The sequence below is a fragment of the Arachis duranensis genome, chromosome 7 (assembly GCF_000817695.3).
Source record: "Arachis duranensis cultivar V14167 chromosome 7, aradu.V14167.gnm2.J7QH, whole genome shotgun sequence".
NCBI classification, from domain to species: Eukaryota; Viridiplantae; Streptophyta; class Magnoliopsida; order Fabales; family Fabaceae; genus Arachis; species Arachis duranensis.
In genome coordinates, this window is record NC_029778.3 from 76,730,965 (window position 1) to 76,754,724 (window position 23,760).

The 23,760-nt window shown below is 31.0% G+C and overlaps 3 protein-coding genes and 1 pseudogene across 3 annotated transcripts; 2 read left to right on the forward strand and 2 right to left on the reverse strand.

The window, feature by feature from the left end:
• Positions 1 to 2,218, reverse strand: part of LOC107459504 (AAA-ATPase At3g50940-like) — a 7,237-nt pseudogene extending 5,019 nt beyond the window's left edge.
• A 10,565-nt stretch (positions 2,219 to 12,783) lies between these two features.
• Positions 12,784 to 13,419, forward strand: LOC107459670 (olee1-like protein). Its single transcript, XM_016077890.3, has 2 exons — positions 12,784 to 12,949; positions 13,070 to 13,419. Exons 1-2 carry the CDS (start codon positions 12,784 to 12,786, stop codon positions 13,417 to 13,419), a joined length of 516 nt encoding a protein of 171 aa, XP_015933376.1.
• A 6,406-nt stretch (positions 13,420 to 19,825) lies between these two features.
• Positions 19,826 to 20,679, reverse strand: LOC110273618 (pentatricopeptide repeat-containing protein At2g41080-like). The gene is made up of 2 exons (XM_052251658.1): positions 20,658 to 20,679; positions 19,826 to 20,436 (listed from the first exon to the last, which is right to left on the reverse strand). The coding sequence occupies exons 1-2, from the start codon at positions 20,677 to 20,679 to the stop codon at positions 19,826 to 19,828; spliced, it is 633 nt and encodes a 210-aa protein (XP_052107618.1).
• Positions 20,680 to 21,457: 778 nt separating this feature from the next.
• LOC107459505 (olee1-like protein) lies at positions 21,458 to 22,092 on the forward strand. The gene is made up of 2 exons (XM_016077731.3): positions 21,458 to 21,623; positions 21,738 to 22,092. The coding sequence occupies exons 1-2, from the start codon at positions 21,458 to 21,460 to the stop codon at positions 22,085 to 22,087; spliced, it is 516 nt and encodes a 171-aa protein (XP_015933217.1). The 3' UTR covers positions 22,088 to 22,092.
• Positions 22,093 to 23,760: the final 1,668 nt, after the last annotated feature.

The following is a 23,760-nucleotide window of genomic DNA, read 5'->3' on the forward strand; positions in this document are numbered from 1 at the left end:
GAAATGAAGAAGATTCCATATGCATCTGCAGTTGGCAGTTTGATGTATGCTATGGTTTGCACCAGGCCGGATATTGCTCATGCAGTTGGAGTTGTTAGTCGGTTTCTCTCTAATCCTGGCAAGGAACACTGGCAAGCAGTGAAGTGGATTCTCAGATACCTTAATGGTACTTCCAGAGTTTGTTTATGCTTTGGGAGTGGCCAACCTGTGTTGGATGGTTACACAGATGCAGATATGGCTGGGGATCTTGATTCAAGGAAGTCTACTTCTGGTTATATGATGACTTTTGCAGGGGGAGCTGTGTCGTGGCAATCTCGACTTCAGAAATGTGTTGCTTTGTCTACTACAGAGGCAGAATACATTGCTGTTGTTGAAGCTTCTAAGGAACTCTTGTGGATGAAGAAATTCCTACAAGAATTAGGCATCAATCAAGAGAAGTTTGTGTTATTTTGTGACAGTCAGAGTGCTATCCATCTCAGCAAGAATCCGACGTTTCATTCTAGATCGAAGCATATAGAGGTGAGGTATCATTGGATACGTCAAGCGCTTGAGATGAAGTCATATGCACTAGAGAAGATCCATACTGATGATAATGGTTCAGATATGATGACTAAGAGTTTACCTGCAGTGAAGTTTGATTCCTGCAAAGAGAAGGCGGGCTTGGTGGAGCAGCCTATCCCCACTTGAGTTGGTGAGGGGGAGATTTGTTGGTGGGTCCCCAACCAAGTGGGGCCCACAACTTTAAAACAAAAAAAAAAAAGAAATAAGGTGGCTATTAGCCACGGAAGCACGGGAGAGAGAGAAGAGCTTTTCATTCTTTGTTTTTTGAATGAAAAGGAATGAAATAGGTTACAGCGCCGAAGAGGAGAAGAATTTGGGGGAAAAGGGCAAGCCAACTTTGATCTTATTAAATTGGTAAACTTGCTTCATTTCTTATGAAATTTTAGTATGTTATTCCTGGTGTAGAGATGAACATTAGGATATAACTTGCTAGTTGTATTGCCTTCTCTTTTGCCTGATTTGAGATACCCACTTTGTGGAAGGTTTATGTTGACTCCACCAGTTTTGATGATGTATTTTGTTGATTGTTGAGATGCCCTAGTGTCACTAGGAAGACTATTTGTGTACCCATTATTCTGATAGTGGAAGATTTTTCTGGACTAGGCCCGTGGGTTTTTTGTCCCTCTTTTGGGGGTTTTCCCACGTTAAAATTCTGGTGTTTGATTATTTAATTTCTGCCATTATATTTGTTGCTTGGAGTATCTTTGGTGTTGCTCATTTAATTGCACAGGTTGTGGGAAAATTATTTTTGGTGCTTCCGCTGTTAGACAGGTTCTTGATTTAAACCTGTGTTGAGTTTTCCCAACACCCTATTGGTAGGAACAGCACTGAGATCTAAGTCATAGAGATCATAATTGAGATAATTTGTCATGGCCGCGATAAGATTCGACTTTCCAGTTCCAGGAGGACCATACAACAAGTAACCCCTTTTTCAAGCTTTGCCAGTTCTGTTATAGAACTCTTTTCCTTTCACAAACTTGTCCAAATCATCACTGATCTTGTTCTTGAGATCTTCATCGATCGCGAGAGTTTTGAAACTCATGGGGTGGCCAAATTCCACACCTCCAATCCATTCATTCTCACTGCCAACAGTGTAAAGATTCAAAGCCATGTTTGCTTCTTCAACAGCCTTTGCTCTTTCCAACACAAATGGAAGATATGAATTGAAGATCTTGTCTTTGTGTTTCTTGTGAAAGCTTAGTTCATAGGACTTTACTTCTCTCTTGGAAGAACCATTGAAATCATTAATATAATGATTTCTATTAGTACGTTGCTCAAAATAACGGAAAAATCTCCAAGTTACCTTAACTCCTTCAAAATCATCGAAAATTTCTTCATCTTTGTCTATGCTGAATGCTGGACTCTTATCATTCCCTGATTTGCTTGCTCGAACTCTGCGCCTCGCGAGAGCGGCTTTGGTGCCTAAATAGACCTCTGCAGCCTCATACATGTGGTTGCACATCAGTCCCTCATACTCCTCGATCGCAATGGTGAATTGCGACGAGAAGTAGTGCCTGAGATTGAAAAATTTTGAAGAAAAGTACTCTAGAACCTCAGAGGGAACCAATTCGTTCACCACGCTTCGAATTACCATAGCTGAGGCTGCAGCAGATGCAACTGCAGATACAATTGCAGTGCTATTTGTGTTATTTGACATGATTTTGGAAAATCTGGAGATGGACAATGGTGTTAGTTTAAGACTAATTGATGATTAGCTTAGCTTAATCGTTTTGTTAATCACACAGAACTAATTAATATATAAGCATAGATGAGGATTTGTATTCACACTTCTTTTAGTTTGTTTAATTGGAGTTTATTGCTTAAGAATGTTTCAGAAAAAGAGCTTCAGCATTTTTCTTTGCCTACTAATGAAGACTTCCATGGAGATCACTAATATGAAGACTTGTATTCAAACTATTCACACTTCTTTTAGGTTGTTTTAGACACATGTTCTAGGATGTTTCTGAGAAAGAAACCAGTTATGCTTTATATTCTTATTGCACGTTGTCTTCTAAGAAAATCACGAGGCACAGCTTCAAATTTTTTAATTAACTTGTTGGGCAAGAATAAAGTTAGGGATTGTATTCCTACCGTATTTTATTCATATGCTTAATTATTATTAAGAATAATGTGGAATCATAGATAATCATAACTCGTGTATTTTGTCTTTTGTTTATTTTATTAATTACATATTTAAATAAAATGGGATTTAAAATTATCCAAACATCACGAATGAGAATTGGTTACATTTGAGTCCTCTAATAATTCTATGTAAACCGTTATAATTTAAAAGGTTTAGTAATTTTTACGAAAATCTCTCTAACTAATAACAGATTACATTGAACTACAAAGAACTGATAAATCGCTAATGAAAAAAAAAAATGAAAAATAAATAAATTTATTTGTAAGAAAAATGAGTGATATTATCAAATTTTTTCCTATGAACAAACTAATTTGTTTTTCTTTTAGATATAATTTGGAGATTTGGAGATAAAAAAGATTCCTGCATAAATTACGCTAACGTATAATAGTTTATGAGTTATTTATACTTCAACGTAATCTGCTATTGATTAGAGAGATTTACATATAAATGGTTAAACCTTTTAAGTTATAGTTGTTTACATAAAATTATTATGGAATCTAAATATAACTAATTTTTTAAATTAAATAAGTGTGTGTTTGGTTCCCATACTTTTGGTACCTCAAACGTGCATGGATTTAGAAAAACAATTAATCAAGCTTTTAATTTTCTCGTTTTGGTGCTTTTTAGTTTTCTTTTGCTTCTTTTCAGAAGTGCTTTAGAATACATAATATATAGATTACAACTACAAGCAAGATAGATTTTGTTAATTACTTGTGCAATGGGTTTACGACAAACATGCTATGCTTCTTTTAATTAGTATATTATTTCAACATTAATTTGTATCATGATGGGTACTAACTAAGGCATTGTGGGTCTTCCAACAAAGATTCTTTTACTTTCTACTTTCTAGAGCTAAAGCTTTTAGTTAAGAAACTACAATATTTAAATTACATTTGTCATTTATGGCATGGTCACATACATTAACTTTCAACCGGTGATATTGGCGACACTTTTGGAGCTATATATGGTGTGTGGTCATGCTGCGGCGAGGCATATCACTTTATATAAGATTAAAGGCTAAATTAAAAAAAAAATAATACTCCCCCAAAAATTTTATAATTATTATCATGTAAAGATAATTTATTTTAATTTTTGGATGATAGATTTTAAGATTTAATTTTTATATGCTATAAAAATGTTATTTTTATTTAAAGAGTGACAAAATAAAATATCACACATTTTAAATTAAGATTATTATAAAAATATATTTTTGACATTTTTATTAGAATAATTACTTTAAAAAAGTGTATCATTAAAATTTAAATATTGATAAAATATTTTTAAAACAACTATTTTATATATATACTATGTATTAAAAATTAGTTACTAAAAATGGAGAGCTACATCTAAGAGTGTTGAATCTAGTTCATCTTATAGCGTCAAAGCTGTTCAACATCATCTCTTTCATGATTTATTATTAAATATTCTATTTGTATATTGTATCCTTTTTTGTTTCTATTCAGTAAAAAAAAAGGTATTTATGTGAGGCATTAAGAAAAAGTCATTGAGAGAAAAGACAAAGAGAGGAACTTGGAAAGAAAAGCCAAGATTTATTTCAGATCTATTTTGATTGTTTTTCTGTTTTGTATTATGTATCTGAGTATCATTTACTAAGTTGGGTGATCACTTAATGTATTAAGAGTTTAGGAAGTTGTCTAGCCAAGTCAAGCTTATGTTGAAGCTTGGTTTATCCCTGATATAATTAGGTTGAATTCTTGAGAATTGGTGTATGTAATACTTGAAAAGATAGTAAAAATTGAATGTAGGTTGCATTGCACAAGATAGCTTTACCAAAATACATGGTTGAGTTATCTTCTTCTTTCCTGCTCTGATTCTATTTTCACAATTTATGAGACAAAATAAAATTGTCTCCTACATAATCAATCTTGCAGTCTAAATAGAAGCAGAGTTCTATTTTCTGATTTGAGGACTTATTATTCAAAATAAAAAGAAAGCCATAAATTCAACCCCCTTCTTTAGACCATAAGATTCTTCAAAGAATATGATGAATAATTTTTATACCTCTTATTTTTTGTTTCATTAGAGAACTCTCTGGTTGCTTCCTTGTCGTGCAATTGTCTTTGGCTTTCTCAAATTTTTTAATACATTACTTTTAAAGGATTGAGGTCTTCAGGTGCTCCGTTGTTGATTTCTTCTAATTCATTACAATTGTTGAGACATAGTTAAAGACTTTTAAGAATATGTGTCTTTATGAATTGAGTTGAGTGTTCTACAATTTTTCCTTTATATTTTGAGTTAGTGTCCTTTAAGGTGATGTTCTTGGTAGAAGTATTTTCCAAGTAACACTCTTGGAGCAGTATAAAGTTTTAAAATTGAAATTGTTGTTCACTTCATGGAAAGTATTAAAATCCTCTTGAGAAAAATAACAAATGATAACTTTTCTGATTTTTTTTTTTTATCAGTGACATCTAGTGCTCTATTTTGAGAATTTGAGTTGATTAAAAATTCTTTTATTAGAAGATTTTTTGGTAATATATTACATCCTAAACTTTTCAAAGTCTCTCAATAGGCATAGTGAAGAAATAAATGAGTCTCCATATCCAACTTTGTTAGTGGATCGTGTATAACATGATTTTGCACATCGACAAATATGCTTAAGAACACTTGAAAAAGAAAATTGATATGTAATATGCATTCATGCAAGTGTTTGTATGATTTAGTGGTACCCCATGACTTTACTTAATTAGACCATGGCCATGATCAAAAGACTTTACCCATACATAATAATTTTCTATGACATTTAACATAATTAATGTAGATGAGTATATCTATTAGGAAGAGATAGTAGAAAAATTTTAACCCTTCTTTGGATACAGTATTTTTGTTATATAGATCTTTTTCACTGTAGAGAGAATTTTTGTTATAAGAAAAATTCTTGTTATAGAAAAATTGGAGATGATCTTTAGACACCTCTCAAGTGTACCGTAAAGATTTTGAATATTTGAATGATCATGCATATATTCATGCTCTTCTATTCAAATTGTTGTATGAATATTTTTGCAAGAGATAATTAATTAGAATCATCATAATTGTTGCTTTGTCTCAAAAAGAGTAAGTTGAATACCTCATGAACAAAAATCATTCATTCATCCCTTTCTTTTTTTATGGGGAGACCATAGCAAGAAACAAAACAAATACACAGTCTATTTGTTTTTTTTTTTGTTATTGTCTTTTTCTTGAAACACCACTTAATATTTTTTTCACAAATTAGGAACTCCTCCATCTCTTGTGTTTAAGACTTCAAAGTGATTGAAAATTCAAGAAAATACCATATTGTAGCACTAGCAAAAATATAGCTCAGGGTGTTCAAAAATTTTTTAAAATACCGATCAAAATAAGACAAATAATAACATTAATGGTGTTCGAGGTTAGCGAACCCCACATTTCAAAATATTCTCAGATTTTCAACCTTTCACTATTTTTAACATAATTTCAGAATAACAATCTAATACACATGATATTCAGATACTATATCAAGGCATGAATGATCCAAAAGACAAGAAATATGCATAGAATTGAGAGTTTTAATATCAAAGTTGAGAGCACTTAGCTTCTTTGAAGATTCTTTAAGATAATATTTCAAGTGGCTTTCTCGTTGAACAACTGATATGCTTTATTGTTTCTTGTCAGCTTCTTCTCATGATGAATTTAAGTGTATCCATGGTGATGTCAAAATTTTGTCGTTTCAATTTTTAACTCTGAACCCTTTCTTCGTTATTTCTAGCAACTTCAATCGTCTTTTCAAAAAGCTTGGGTATTAGGTGTTTTTGAACATGTATATGTTCTTTGTTACGCACACCCTTGCAGACTTGTACGGTGTTTATAGAAATATAGTAAGAACACATCTAAATAACCTTAAGTTATTTAAATTCAATGGTCTTTATCTTGAGAATCTTTCTTCTAAAAAGAAGCCTCCATCTAGGGTACCCGATTTTCTTGAAGAGGAGTTCTTGTCTAAAGGGTATGATACGCTTTCTTCTAGTATTTTTGTTCTTCAAAACAAAAAAGTTAACAAGTTTATATTTAACCTAAACACTATGAAGGCTAAACTAGCCATTGTCTGTTTAGAGCGAGAGCAATCTGCCAAGTATAATGAGATTATTTTTTTTATCATATATTTTGATGATCTTTTTTTTTGCTTTTCTCAACTATTTTTGTGAAAGATATAAGGTTTGACAAAGATACAACTCTTTTTTTTTTCTTTGAGGAGGTATGGTTTTAACAAGAGTAGAATTATTCACTGTTATTTTTGTTTGTCTATATTTTTCGAAGGCCAAAAAATGGAAGTATCCAAAATTTTTCTTACCCTATTCTTGCTCTCATTTTTTTAAGGAGCTCACAAGGTGGGACAAAAGAGCTCATAAAGTGGGACACTTCATTTTTTAAAATTTTTTTAATGCAAATATTTTAATATGCATCATTTATAACATTTGAGTACATGATTGAAGATAGAATTTTTCCACCACTGCTTCAACAAAAATTGATTTATTATGGCAAACTTCCTATTGAATGAGTCGGGATTCCAAAATACCAGGACATTATCATGGGCTTTTGCTAATCTTATGAGAAGGGAATTGATAGTCCCCAAGCTTTCTTCAGTTTTTTGAATGACTCCTGGCTATCTTTTTCTAAATGTGAAGTTCCAGTCTGAGTTGCTTAAATATGATAGTACACCCTCAAAATTTTAAAAGACTCTTTGCTAATGTGTCTTCATTTGAGGATTTCTCCATGGTGATCATCCCTCTAGCCTCATCTATAATCTTAGTCAGTATTATCTCTTTTACAACATCTATCGTTCTAATGTCATGTTAAGTAAAGGGATGTTCTTCACACCGGCTTGATTTTGTTCTCCGTTTAAGAATGTCTTTCCTTCTTTACTTGCTTATCAAACACTGTCCTTGCCATGTAATAATCAGTCAAGCCATGACTCTTATTTTGGTGTTTCATGTAGTACTTTAGGTTTCTCAAGTCTTCAGGAGTTGGTGGTTCTCTATCTGTTATGAGATTCAATGTTTCATCCTCAAAATACTCATTTACGACCATTATGGCCTGAGCTCTAGATGGGGTAGCAGAGGTGGAGGACTCTGTTAGAACCCCTATAATAGAAATGCTTTCTACTCCTGCCATTAGTAGTACACACTTCTAGAGGGAAAACTTCTTTAGATCTCCTTCCATTGTGTTTTATTGCCTCGGTTATATCAGATACTCTCTCCAAAAGTCTATGAAAAGTGTTTATGTTGCTCATGCAAAGATAAATTTGGGATCTATTTTCACGTTTCTAATACACCCGTACACCAATTGTGGTTCTGAGAGAATGTCCATGCAAAGTAAATCTTGAACTCTATATCTCTTGATAAATGTCACTAATTCTTCTTGTTGTCTCTATTTCACGCTTTCTAAGTCCATGATGTGCATGGAGGGTTCCTCTTCTAGGAACTTGTTGCAAAATTTTGTCACCAATTGCTCTCAGGTGTTAATGTTATTAGCTTTTAACTTAGCATACCAAGTGAACGCCATTCCTGTCAATGACTTTGGGAAATCCCTAATCTTGAACTCATGGTAGTTTTTGAACACCCCGAAGTCGTCCAAAAATGATAGGACGTGTTCTTTGGCACTTCCGACACCATCAAATTTGAAAAAGGTAAGTGGTTGGTACCTCTTAGGATATGATTTTGTCAAAATATGATGCTCAAATGGTGGATTTATCTTCTAAGTGGGTTCATTTGCCACTCTTTTGCCCTTTAGAATACACACTAACTCCCTACGAGTGACGAAGGTGTTCTTGTCTTTCTCCATATGCTTCTGATTCATGATTGGAGGTAGTGAAGGAGTTCTGTACCTTATTTGGTCTCAAGTCATTATTTCAGTGATCAAAACCTGCATCTTTGCCTGGTTGTCCATCATGTGGTTGTACACGTGAGGAGGAATAGTAATATGAGTGTGCAGACCAGCAGTACCTCTAGTATAGGGTGTGAAAAAATTTTTATATGTAGGAGCTCCTCCTCCTGCTACACCCAGATTCTGCTGCTCTATATGCTCCTCTTTTTGGTTGCACTCGTCCTCGTGTTGAGGAGTTTCCAAGCTAAGATTGAGATTTCGAGGGATTACCGAACATCGCCTGGGTGGTCGATTCTCCCCAAATTGAGTGTTTCTAGATTCAACCATTACATCGAAGTGTTCCTCCTCAATAGAGTTGCCAAATTATTCAGGTGAGTTTTGTATGAAGAAATTAAGTAAAAAAAAATTAAGATGAGAGATTAACAGTAAGTAAATTTGTGAGAAAAAACTTTTATTAATAACAAATAAGCAACACAAAAACTAAAGATAAGAAATGAAAGTGGAGAACAAGTGTAAAGACCTTCACTAATGTCATAAGAGAGTGAATTAGCTTTTTTAAAGTGGACAAAGATTTACTGTCGGGTATTCCATCGAATGCTATTTTTATGAATTCTATGAATAAGGTGAAGAACAATAAGAAAAATTAAAGCAAATAATAGATATATCACTCTCTACACTTCAAATCCAATTAATCCACTTTTACCAATTTAGTTCTCACTAAAAGAGAAATTCAACTTTTCAGGATATTTTTTTTTAGATTTCACCCTTTTGATCCAAGATCTCTAAGAGAAATTTTATTTTATTTTTGGCCATATTTTGTATCATTTTAAAATTATTTATACACAAAAAATTTATATTTTTAATGTACAATCAAATATATAAATCAATTATTTATTAAAAAATTAAACATTTTTCAACATTTCACAATATACAATAATCATTATGCAATTATACTTACAATCTACAATCTTAACTGAAATGTATAAGATAGAGTAATGACTTCAAGAAAAATGAGTACTATCCTATTATATAGGAGGGAAAAAAATTATCGAGTTGTACAAAAGAAAAACTAGAAATAGGCTATGTCATATAATTAATGAATTATTTATTTATTTATGCAAAATATATTAGATATATTTTTTTATTTAAATATATACAATGATATTCATAACTTACTAATAATTAAATCTTATATATTTTAGTCTTGCAAAAACTTATTGGAGTGAGACTATGATAAGAACCTGTTATATATATCTTAAATAGATTTTCTTAAATTAAAAGCATTTCACTACATATACAATTTTAAATTTAACAAAAAGAGATGTACTAAATTTTATATTTTCTTTAATTAAAAGCATATTATTGTGGTTTATACGTTTAAATAATACTGTATCATAATTTTTTGTATGTTTCAGGATAAAAGTAATGATAAATTTATTCATTAAATTTGTATGTATGTATTTATAATATATTATTTTATAAAAAATTCAAAGTTAAAATTATTTGATATTTTTGTATTTAATATAATATATTTTTAAACTATTTATTTTCTAGGATGATATTTTTCCTGCACCAAAAGCACCTCAGCGTTATAGGTAGGGTGTTCAAATTTAAATTGGTCCGAATTAAATCGCTCATTTAATTCAATCTAAATCGAAAATCGATTAAAGTTGTACTAATTTGAATTTGATTGGATTCAATTTTTTGCAAACTGCATAGATCGGATCGGATTTCGAATCTACTTTTTAAAACTGATCCCATTCAAATCGCAAAATGTACTACATTATTATTATTTTATTATTATATTTACAATTTTACTTATAATATGTTCAATTTGTTATACATTTTTATATTATTCATGTATCATTATTATTTAATAAATATTTTATGCTCAAAATAAGATTTATTTATTTATTTTAACTAATCTATAATTTTATTTCTATTGTTATGTTATTGTTGTTTTTTCAAGATATTGTTGAGACTTGTTATGTCATTGTTGGTTATTTAAAATTTGATGTTGAGACTTATTACGTGGAATAATTATCCAAATTAGTCCCCAAGGATTTTAAAGCGGACATTTTAGTTTTCAAGAAAAATTAATACACAAAAACATCCCTAAAATTTTACTATAGCAGACAAATCAGTTCGCAGTTTATTTTTCGGCAGAGTAATTACCCAAATTATTTCTCAAAGATTTTAAAAGCGGACATTTTAGTCCAAAAAAATTAATACACAAATCAATCCCCTAATTTTTTTCTCCATGAGACATAATAATCTCTCGTCTATTTTTTGGTACGACTCACTAAATTTTTCAAGTATTTATTAGAAAAGAATATTAGTAAATATTATAATCAAATTAACTTTTAAGATTAGTTAAACCTATTTTATTTTTATTATGGTATTCTTTTGAAAAAAATATTATTAAACCATTTCACTACATATACAATTTTAAATCCAACAAAAAGAGATGTACTAAATTTTATATTCTCTTAAATTAAAAGCATATTATTGTGGTTTATACGTTTAAATAATACTGTACCATAATTTTTTGTATGTTTCAGGATAAAAATAATGATAAATTTATTCATTAAATTTGTATGTATGTATTTATAATATAAAAAGAGTTTTTGCATTATGGATCCACTTGAGAATACACAACCAAAAAGAACTTTGGGGTCTTATACAGCCCCCACTTCTGACTTCTATAGAAGAAATATTTGTGTACCACCTATTAAAGCAGTCAATTTTTTAATATAATTTAGGTTGGTGTGATAGTTAGGAATTTAGTATAATTAAAATTATTCTTCTATTTTCATTTGAATCTTAACTTGACACCAAATGATCAATTACGTCAAAAAATGGATGGAGAACTATTATGTCTAAACAGAAAAAATATTAGAAATTGATTTGTGTATTAATTTTTTTGGAGTCTAAAATGTTTGCTTTTAAAATTTTTAAGGACTAATTTGGATAATTATTCTATTAGAAAATACACTGAAAATTGATTTATTTGTAAGAGTAAAACTTTAAAGATATTTTTATGTATTAATTTTTTTAGTTTAAAATGTCAATTTTTTAAAACTCTTGAAAATTAATTTGGACAATTACTCTATTATGTGTATTTAATTTTTTTAATTTATAAAATTATAAATCCAATCCAATCTAAATCACAATACAAATAACACAAATAAAATTAATATCCAAATTAGATGAATTTTTATTCAAAATCGATTCAAACGTATCACAAATACCTCTAGACTCTAGTTAGAGAGATAGTCTCATCTATTTAGAACCTTTTGCTTGGGATAAAAACTTTTTTAAAAGAATTGTATTAGGAGATATCCTTAATAGTCAAATAAAATATTATTTTTTATTGAGCTAGTTTTACTTCAAACTATAAATATAAAAATTAGATATCATATATTATTTTTTATTATTATATAAAATATTTTACACTATTTCATAAATTAAAATTAAACTCATATATTATATTATGAAAGAGCCTTCAGATGAGTATATGCATAAATAATATAGATGAGTTTTATGGTACCTTTTACTATGGTGCTTAAATTGCCTAACTTACTTTTAAAAGTAAAAATTAAAATGTTTAAGTAAAAAGTAAAATATTTAAAATTTATTAAATATTATGTATTTATCTTTTTTAATAAATTAGACACAATATTAAAGGCACCATAGCATTCACCAAATATATATATGATATGTAAGTAAAAAAGACAATAATAAAATAATAATGTGTAAAGGAAGGGCATATGTGGAAAGAAATAAGTTTTCCCTCTGTTTTCCGGGTCCACCGGTGAGGGAGGGAGAAAATTCAGGCGAGTCCCACGTTCTTTTTACAATGTTCAATAATCCTTTCCTCCTTGGTTTGACTTTTTCATTAACCAAACAACTAAAAATTTATTGCCAGCCTCACGATTTACAAGGTAGGTCACTTGCATTCCAAGTTGGATTGAGTCGTGTGGCTTGGCTAGAATAACGGTTACTTAGTTAGTTATGAAGCACACAATTTCTTTTAGTTTTATGAGGGCGAATAACCAACGGATTAAAAGGGACCAAATTAAGCACATCCGTTTCTCATATAAAGGGCCTAATGGCAGACACAAAAAATCATTCCCAGGGGTTAGTTAAGTATAAGAGAGACATAGCATTAAACCAAATCAAACCTCAAACCAAATCAAATCAAATCAAAACAAGTTAAAATGGCAAAGAGTTTTGCAGTCGCTGTCATCCTTGTTGCTTTTTGCTTCTCATCATCTGCATTGGCTCGTTTGGTTCCTGAAGATGATACCTTCACAGTTGAAGGAAAAGTATATTGCGATCCTTGTCATTTCGAATTCGAGACCAGACTTAGCCACCCTCTATCAAGTACATAATTTGTTTTCTTTTTTTCTGTATTAAAATTACTATGCGCGCAAAAAAAAATCAACCATCAAATTATTTATATATAAATATTGTTTAACTCTTTTTCAATATACTTGTGCGTAGACATCAAGGTGACATTGGAGTGCAAGAAAATTGATGACGAGAAGAACATTACATACTTGGTTGAGGGTCAAACTGACAAGAACGGATTCTACAGCCTGCCAGTGAAGGGTGACCACCAAGAAGAGTTCTGCGAGGTGAAGACAGAGAAGAGCACCCATGCCAAGTGCAAGGAGCCAATGAAGAAGATGGATGTTGACAGAATTGCCCTCACCAAGAACAATGGAGTCAGCTCTTCAATCCGCTTTATCAATCCCCTTGGATTCATGACCCGCAACATTGATGCTAGATGCGTCAGCGTTGCTCAAGAGTTGGGCATGTTGGTATCCTTGAACGACCAACACGACAACTAATTGAGATCTCGGATCATATTCTGTCTTGTGTGTTGTGCTCAATGCACACATTTTTCAATCACAAGACCCAGCTATGTCATGATTTGATTTGATTTGATTTATTCTTATGAAATAATATTTTGATTTGGTTAATTTATTCTTCCTCTTTATTAGTTAACATTCTTATTATAAGATTAACATATATAAAGTTTCTTTATAACTATGAAAAAATCAACCAACAAAAATATGCATCATACAAAATATTATTTATACACTAAAATTTAGGCCTGCACAGATCTACACTACATTCATCGGATCAGATACAATATCTGTTTTTCAAGTCAAATTCGATCCGATCGGATATCAAGTATATTCGCATAATTTATAAAAAAAAATCCTATTTTAAGGTCTGTTTAATTGTTTTTACAAAAAAATATCCGAAAAATCTATTTTTCACCTGTTTAAGCCTATTTACTTTTAAAATATTATCAATAAAAGTTCTCTTGAATGACAAAAAAAATAATAACACAATATCTAAGTTTAATTATTCTAAGTAAAGTACAACATAAAAAATTAAAAATAAGATATCATAAACTATGTTATTTATATGAGACGTGCGGATATGCAGATCTACGGATTGGATCCGCGGATATCATTGACAAATTCGCAATCCGATCCTAACATAGTGATCCTAGCATAGTAATATTCGCAAAATTCGAATTCGCAAAATTCGAATCGGATGTAAATACTTATTGCGGATATACGGATATTATCCGATCTATGTGCAGTCCTACTAAAATCAGTCAAGACCGTAAAAATGATGCCAATAAAAAAGATCTTTCTTCCTTAATTATGAACATCCGTTTTAACACCACCTCCATTTATATGACAAAATAGGCTACTTAACAGGTAATCCATAGGAAAAATATAGAGAATCTCCTATTTTTTGGAAGTAAAATTTTTGTAATATTTGTTTTAAAATACATATAAAAAATCTAGAGACAACAAAATGTTTCATTGAAGAAAAAAATGAAAATGGTTTAGGGTTTGCAGGTAATAGTTAGATGAACATAAAAAAAACAACGACTTGGTTTGAATCTATTTACACTACGTCATCTTAATATCAATGCTGAATAGTGATTAAAAAACGAAATTGAACAACATTGAATCAATTTAACCAACTTAGATGAGTCGAGTAGTTAACTTACTCGTTTGTTTAAATAAATGTTGGAAGTTCGATTTCGTCTTGTACATAAAGCAACTCATTAGTCAGAAGTAGACTTTTAAATAAAGCTCAAATTTGTAATAAATTAATTCTTAATCTATCAAATTAGAAAATACTGTAGATAACAAAAAAATTGTTGGATCTCAATTAAAATTTGAAATAAAAAATGAATGATGAGTCATTTAATTTGAGAAACCAAATTGAATCTTTATTTCAATTTTTAGATACTCTATGGCCTATGCCTTGTGCAACTATATTGTTTTTCACTCTATCAAAATATATTTAGCAAGATTGAAAAGCTATATATGATTAATAGTAAAAGAAAATGTGAAGATTCGTGTACAGTTGTTTTATATAAAGTTGATAATTAAAAATATTTAATAATTTAATGTATTTAATTAATTGGCATCTAAATATTTTTAACTAATAACTTCATATGAAAGTATTATATGTAAGTTTTTACTTAAAAATATTACAATCATACAAATATAGTGGGTGAGTTCTATGGTAGCATAGATAATAGTGGCTAAGGATGTCTAAAATTTGACCAACCAATAATTTGAGGACAGGTGGCAAGAGGAGTTATGTGGATGTAGTGAATCAATGTTGCATTATGTAAGATAAGTATGGTAACTTCAAAAAGTTTACCGCATGGACAATTATGTAATTTTAAAGGTCAAACATTGTTTATGCAAGGTGGACCTATAACTGTGTGGACAAAAACCAATCAAATTAAAAGCCTGTTTGGTCTCCAACAAAAAAAAAGAAATGAATGAATTTTGGACTTTGGACACAAATAAACTATATAGTAATTTGGAGAGGCCAATGTGAATGAAAAAACGAAAATTAAAAGAAGGTAATAATTTAACGTATTTTTTACACTTTGAAAATTAAGATTAATTATGGTTATGGAGGTTCCTAAGTTAGCGCCGTTTGTTTTTGTCATAATTTTATATTACTATAATACTGAAATGTCAAATATAAAATAATATATATGACGTATGAAATAATAAATTCTAAAATTCTATAATAATCAAGATTCTTCCGACGCCAACAAACTATAATTCAAATAATATAATCTCTTCATACTTAGTTAGAGGTCGCGAATTCGAATTTTTCTATCTCTGAAAAAAAAATACATATATATATATATATATATATATAACCATGGGTTCTATAATAATCAAAACTCTCATATTTTTAAAAGCATATAGAACTCATTTCTAATAGAATCATATTCTCGACCGATATTTATTCCATCGATTTTACTCAAATAAAAATGATTAATTTTATATAATTCTCATAGAAAATAATATTTTATTTTTTATTTTATATTCAATTTATTAAGTTACCTTTAGTTTCATTATTTTTTTTAAGTTATTAATTAGTATTTTACTTAAATTCTTTAATTATATCACATATTATTCTTTTCTATTATTATTATTCTTTGTATAGAAATGAACTCCAAAAAAGAGTAATGTTAGATTTTACATTCTTATCTATAAGAATATTATGGCTTATTATGTTATAAAATAACATCGTACCACATATCAAAAATTATAATTATATATTTACTTTTTGTTATTTATTTTTTTTCATGGTATAAATTAGTCTATATTTTATGAAATTATTTGTATTATTTATGTAATATTTTTTTGTTTTTGATAATTATCCATTGATAAATGTTGAATTAATGGTTATATTTATTATATTTTAATATGTTTATTTTAAAAGCGTTTGTTAAAAATATACTTATTATATCATATATTTTCTTCTTATTAAAAATAAAAATATAATATTAAAAATCAGGAACAACTAAATTCAAAGGATATTTAAAGACTTCACTGTCATTCGATTCATAATATTTTGGATTAAATATGGTAAAAAATTGAGTTTTCAAGATTTCATCCACTTGTAATATTATATTAGTATATATAAATCATCTCTTACATAGGAAGCTTTTTTTTGGGTGATTGAAAAAAAAACAACCAAACAGAAAAGAAAAGAAAAAACAAAGTCCTAAAAAATCCTCATCATCAGCCACTAAACCATCTTCTCTATCCCCCACTGTCGATTGACCTTCCTCTGTCTCTAGTGACCATGCATCACTTCTTTCATCGTTATCCGTTGAGTCCCGTGCTCCATCCATCAGTCCATTGGACGGAGAAATCAGAACTTCCTTCTCCGTGGCTTTCCATCTTAAATTGACAGCACTGTGTAAAGACTCATTCTCAAAAAGGCTAAATATTAATACCAAAGACAAGGGACACGATATCTGATTAGCAGAACGACTATCAGGACAGATCAATAGCGGAATTAAATTAATTACTACAATTAAATTAATCACTATCAACAAGACAAAAATAACATGCAGAATATTGGCTTCGAAAGAACATGATAACATAGTGCGATGAATTAAATTAATAACTGGCAACAACACAAAAGTACTATGCACCATCATGGCTAACAAGGAAGATGATAAATTCGTCCGTTGAATTAAACTAATTGATTTAAATTAACCATAACGGCTAAGAATAGAGATGAACTCATTTGCTACAATAAACTAATTACAATCCACAACACAAAAAATACTATACAGGTCACGAAGTTAGTGTAAATGTTCTCCACATAGAGCAATTCTTCTTGGGATTTAACTTGGCATTTAAGTTGGCAACATGCAGATTTATCGTCAATCATACAAGAGACGAATGTGATGCAAAGAATAAAACAAATCAAAGGTTACACTTACCTCAGATCGAAGGCGGCTTCGACGTCGATAGCCATCCACACAGTGGCGAATGTCGCGAACCTGGAATGAGGCTGAGTGCCTGCATATACTGCTTTACGGATTACACCCGACCAACAAAAAGATACACTGCCGCAGATCGGAGGACACTTCGATGTCGTCAGCCACCTTAACCTCTGCGATTGTTGCGGACCTGGAACAACGCAGTAGTGGCTGAATCTGCTATTGTACCGAATGCGCCCGAACCATAAGATGATCGACAACTAGAATCCTCCCTCGAAACAACACGGGGGACTGACTCATGAAACCACCGGTTAATAACTCACCGCCAACAATTGTCCAAGTTGACCCCAACATGAACCCCAGGTCATGGTCGCTGTCCACAGTAAACCTTTCAAACTCAAGCGTGGAGAGCTTTTTGGCCATTTAAGTTTTTGGGAAAATTATTCTAAAGGACCGTTAGGAAGATTTAATTATTAAAAAAGACTTTTAATACCAAAATTATTAAAAAGAACCAAATCTTTTTATCTTCTTAAATTACTGATTATTTATTTACATTTATATATCCATACAACACATTAATTTCTACACCCTTCGATGAATGACCTATTTAGTTATAGCTTTGATAGGATTTTTGAAAGGAAAAAAGAATTTTAAATGAGTTGTTTGCACTTTGAATGCAGTAAATGTATTTAGCATATTAGCATAATTGCTAATTCAATTAGCTTGCTATTGTGAACCAAAAGCAGGATGCAATTTTTCTAAATTTGAAGACTGTCAAACTGAGTAACATAAAGAGTTTGTGCAAAATATGGAATCCTGAAGCTCATGAAATTTTTTTGGGCAAACTACACACTCTGATCATTGAGAAATGTGATGAATTGGTCCATGTGATTCCTCATAATTTGGTTGAAAGATTGTCGAATTTAAGTTGCTTGAGGATTACGAACTGCGAGTCAATCAAAGTTATATTTGAAGAAGCTGACGATAATAATAGAAAATAAGATGTTATGCATAACATCAAGTTGCAAGATATTCATTTAGAAACACTCCCGAAACTGGAGAATGTATTCAAACAGAAGAAAGAAGTAAAATGGAGTGATATCAAATTGTAAAAGATATGGGTGCATGATTGTGGAAGGTTGAAAAATATATTTTCAATTTCTGTAGTCAAGACTACTGAAATAAATATGGTTGAGGAAAAATAGTTAAGGATATATTTATCTCCTTATAAAAAGGTTTGGTTCTTCTTCTTAAATATTATATAAAAAGATTTGGTCATTCTTAATAATTTTGGCATTAAAGGTCCTTTTTAATAATTAAATCTTCCTAACGGTCCTTTAGAATAATTTTCCCTAAGTTCTTTTAGGTAGCTTTTTGAAATTCCTAATTGGCCCTTCTCCTAAATTTAATTAACTCTCAAGATAATGTTCCTAATTTACCATCTAAATTTTTTACCTTGTATAATTACCTAAGTTACTATGGTCAGCGAAGTCAAACAAACCTTTGGGTCTCTGCTTACTAAGCAACATGTCAACATTCATTTGATTTGGCCCACTTAGTCACCTTAGCCACGAAAAAATATAAGCCACCAGAGTCTGCACCAACATAGTGTGTATATCTACATCCAGGGGCGAAGCTACATACATAGAAAGGGGGGCAATCGCCCCCCCTAATTTTAATTTTTTACATGTAAATTATATGTAAATTTCAGTTTAGCCCCCCCTTAAAATTTTATTTTAGTCTTTTTTTAGTGTGTAAATATTTTTGGCCCTCCTCTAATATTTCTTCTAGCTCCGCCCCTGTCTACATCAATCCATCATGTATTTATATGTATTATTTAATTTATTTTTAATATATTTTTTGCCTTATAATATATAATTTATACTTATGATCAAGTTTAATAGCTTATTTTAGTTTACATTTAACATGGTTAACCTTGGTATAAAGGATGTATAAACACTGATAGCCTTGAATTTGGATCCTCTAAATTTTAGATTTTCATTTTAGAGGATAAAGTGGGATCTCTCACCATTGAATGCTTTCTCTCTCATGTTTTCTCTTGGTCCCACCTATGAAATAAATGGTGATAGATCATACTTTACCTTCTAAAGTAAAATTCAAAATTTAGAGAATCCAAATCCGATAGCCTTTGGTAGAAAACGGACAACTAATAAATTAGTCATAAATGTGTTTGTTTCTTATTAAAATAGATCAGAACTTGATTATAAGTGAAATTCTGTTATTTATTGCAAGAGAAATGCAAAGATAAGTTGCTGAGCATAATCTAGGGCACGGATTCGGTACGCTGGAGCTGTTAGCGCACCGAAATGTCAAAAATATTTTTGGCGCACCGGTCAGCTATGTAAGGCGAAAATAAAAATGCTTATTTTTGTTGGGTATTTTCTATAATTTCGTATAAAATAGAGGGTCAATTTTTTAATTTTTAAAATGAATTAACAATTATTATTGACAACCAAATTAAACTCAAACCCACTTTTCATAACATAAGCATGAATCTGTTGGCCTGCAAATAAAGCTATGAAGTGTGCACATCCCCTGAGCACACTACCCAGTGAGTACTCATCCGGCATGAAACCCAACTCATTCATCCGTGAAAACAAGAACAGATACTCCTCATTCATTTCAAACTTGGCCAACCCTGTGGTCATTGCATTCCAAGCTGCAACATTCTTCTCGAGCATTTCGTCAAACAGATTCTTGGCACTCTCAAAACTACCCATTTTAAGATGGGCTTTGATCATGATGTTACACGACATGATGTTTCTACTAGGCATTCTATCAAACAATAAGACTGCAGCTCGGAGCTCCCCAAATTTCGAATACAGGTTGAGGAGATGGCTGGAAACGAACTTGTTGGAGGAACAGGCAGAAGTAATAATCAAAGAATGAAGCTGCTTCCCCAAAGAAACAAACTTTGTGGGAATGCATGCTTGTATGAGATTTGAGAACAAACGGGGTTCAGACCATATATAAGAAACAAAGCTGTGAAATGCTTCTCTGATACGCCCGTTGGAACACAAGGTTGCAAATTGTTCTTTGGCATCTAAAAAGTTTTCATCTTTCAAGTGGATTTTGAAGGTAACTATGGACAAGTGAAAGAAGAAATTTTGAAAAGCGGTGGGCACAGAAAACGAGAAGCATGTAAGAGGAAGAAAAAACTGCTTGGATCCTTCTTTATTGATCGTCTCCAGCAAAGCTATACGTCTACCCGAAACAATATTTCTTGTTATCAACGGTGATCGAAACCCCTTCCGGCGATGATACTGTGCAGATCGTCATCCTCCATTGACGTTCACTGCGCTTCTCCTTCCTTTCCAGCCCACCTCTATCATCTCTGATTTAGAGTTAAACAGAATTACTAACTGCTATTAATTTTTGTCTTAAAACATCCTAAACTAATTCTACTTAAACCCAAATAATTTTTTAATGTAACAAAAATAACCAGGTACAAAATGAATTTTACAAACTATCCCTCTGACACAAGATGTTCACTAGCCAATCAAAAGAGGGAAGAACTAGGATGATCTCTGCCATTGGATTAAAAAACAAGTAAGATCCGACGGCCATCATCATCAGGCACACCGATCAGCCGAAGACAAAGAATATGCGCACCGAAACACCAAACGTCTTCGGCACATGAAATCCGTGCCCCAGTATGTTATGTATAATTTCATTCTCTCTGTGTGAATCATTTAAAACTGATAAATTTAATGGATATAATACTCATTTTTTTTCAAATCCTTTTTTAATTAAAATATATTTCGTAGGTCGTACTCTTTTTGTGTTTGATGGGTATGTAATACTAATTTTATCTATCAACAAACACGAAAATATGTTTTTAGAAAAATATACCGACAACCTAGTAGTTTACAAGGCTAATGTTGGATAGGGATGTGAGGCTTGGCTAGAATATCTCTTAGTCAGACCCGCATAATTTTCTTTCAAATTTTCAAATAAAATAGTTACCAAGCCTATATATAACATTAAACCAAGAAAACATGTAAAGGGGACACATAGCGTTAAACCAAATTAAACCAAATCAAATCAAATCAAAATAATTTAAAATGGCAAAGAGCTTTGCAGTGGCTGTCCTCCTTGTTGCTTTTTGCTTTTCATCATCTGCATTGGCTCGTTTGGTTCCTGAAGATGATACCTTCACAGTTGAAGGAAAGGTGTATTGCGATCCTTGTCGTTTCGAATTCGAGACCAGACTTAGCCACCCCCTGTCAAGTACGTAATTCTTTTTTTTCTGTATTAAAAATATTATGCGCATACAAAAAATCAACCATCAAATTATTTATATATAAATATTGTTTAACTCTTTTTCAATATATTTGTGCGCAGACATCAAGGTGACATTGGAGTGCAAAAAAGTTGGTGACGAGAAAAACATTACATACTTGGTTGAGGGTCAAACTGACAAGAACGGATTCTACAGCCTGCCAGTGAAGGGTGACCACCAAGAAGAGTTCTGCGAGGTGAAGACAGAGAAGAGCACCCATGCCAAGTGCAAGGAGCCAATGAAGAAGATGGATGTTGACAGAATTGCCCTCACCAAGAACAATGGAGTCAGCTCTTCAATCCGCTTTATCAATCCCCTTGGATTCATGACCCGCAACATTGACGCTAGATGCGTCAGCGTTGCTCAAGAGTTGGGCATGTTGGTATCCTTGAACGACCAACACGACAACTAATTGAGATCTCGGATCATATTCTTCGTCTTGTGTGTTGTGCTCAATGCACAAATTTTTGTCATTCACAAGATCTAGCTATGTCATGATTTGATTTGATTTGATTTATTCTTATGAAATAATATTTTGATTTGGTTAATTCTTTCCTCTTCTTTATTTATTATTCTTCTTATTAATTATGATTGCGGTTTTTGATCATTCTTGGTTAGAAAAAAACAAAAAGTTATGTTGTGGTTGTGTTGAGGAGGAAAACAGTTAAGGTTTTAATTTAATTTGGAAAGTAAAGTAAGAAATAAGGAGAAAAAGAAAGTAGAAAGTGGGAAAGAAACAAGAATAATAAAAAAAGAAAATATAATAGGTGGAAGAAGATAAAAAAGATCGGAACAACGGTACTAAACCCATTTATTTGGCTGGTGTAGCAAGGAAAAGTGAAGTTATTTAATTGGTGGTTAAAGGAGGATATACAGGCTAAGATTATCAGATTTATTTCACGTAAGTCTAGGCTTTAAGCATCTCTAAAATTAAAAAAAAAAAGTTGATAGAGTAAAAAAATAAAAATCTAATAACCTTTGTTGTTGTTGTAATGATAATTAATTTTTTATTTTATTATTTTATAATTCTCTCATTTTAGATAATTTTGTCTCCTGTGTTTATGATACGAAATAGGCCACTTAACAGACAATGCATAGGAGAAATATAAGGAACCCGTCTATTTTTGGAAGTAAAATTTTTCTAATATTTGTTTTGAAATACATGTATAAAATCTAGAAACAACAAAATGCATCATTGAAGAAAAAAAATGAAAATGGTTTAGGACTTGCAGGTAGCAGTCAGATGAACATGAAAGAAACAACTATTTATTTGAGTTTATTTATACTATGTAATCGTAATGTCAATACCAAATAGTGATTAAAAGTCTATATTAAACTACAAACATCATATTTTACTACGACACATGCGCCGAATAGCAGCAGAAAATTAGCACAGGACTGAATTAGAACCGGTGAAATAGTAATTAGAATCGGATTGGACCGACCAATTTGATCAAAAATTGGTAAACTGATAATCTAATTGGTTTGGTTATTGAATTAGACTGAACTTGCAATTGAATTGGTCAACAATGATCAAATTTGTTCAGAATCGACCGATTCACACTTCAGATTGCACTAGACCCGTGCAGGTCCATGATGCACCTGCCCACCGTCGAACCAACACAGAACAACTTATACATAACACCTCCCCCTTGTCACCACGCCATCTTGTTTATTAATAATATATGTGACAAAAACTAAATATATAATAAATTATGATTGAATTTTTATTTTCTTTATCCTTTTAAATATGGATTGACATGGATAATAAACAAGTAACAACACGTGATATACAAATATATTCATATATTAATATTGATTGTGTTATCTTTTGTTTTCTCTCTTAATCATTTAAATTAAAAAAGTATTTTGTACTAGTGACTAATTTATTATCTCTTTTTGTACCATAAATTATATCTAAGAATTGATGTTTGATTGTTATTAATATATTTTTGAAAACAGTATTTAACTTTTAATTTTAATTTTATTTTGATAATTTTATAATTTTATTTAATTATGACCGGATCAACCGAATAAATCAGTGTCTCACCAGTTGAACCAATGACCCAATGACCCAGTTGTATG

Coding starts and splice junctions, on each gene's coding strand:
- LOC107459505 (XM_016077731.3), top strand. CDS start 21,458: ATGGCAAAGAGCTTTGCAGTGGCTGTCCTCCTTGTTGCTTTTTGCTTT. Junction 21,624..21,737: donor ACTTAGCCACCCCCTGTCAA/GTACGTAATTCT, acceptor ATTTGTGCGCAG/ACATCAAGGTGACATTGGAG.
- LOC107459670 (XM_016077890.3), top strand. CDS start 12,784: ATGGCAAAGAGTTTTGCAGTCGCTGTCATCCTTGTTGCTTTTTGCTTC. Junction 12,950..13,069: donor ACTTAGCCACCCTCTATCAA/GTACATAATTTG, acceptor ACTTGTGCGTAG/ACATCAAGGTGACATTGGAG.
- LOC110273618 (XM_052251658.1), bottom strand. CDS start 20,679: ATGGAGGATGACGATCTGCACA. Junction 20,437..20,657: donor GGAGGATGACGATCTGCACA/GTATCATCGCCG, acceptor AAAACTTTTTAG/ATGCCAAAGAACAATTTGCA.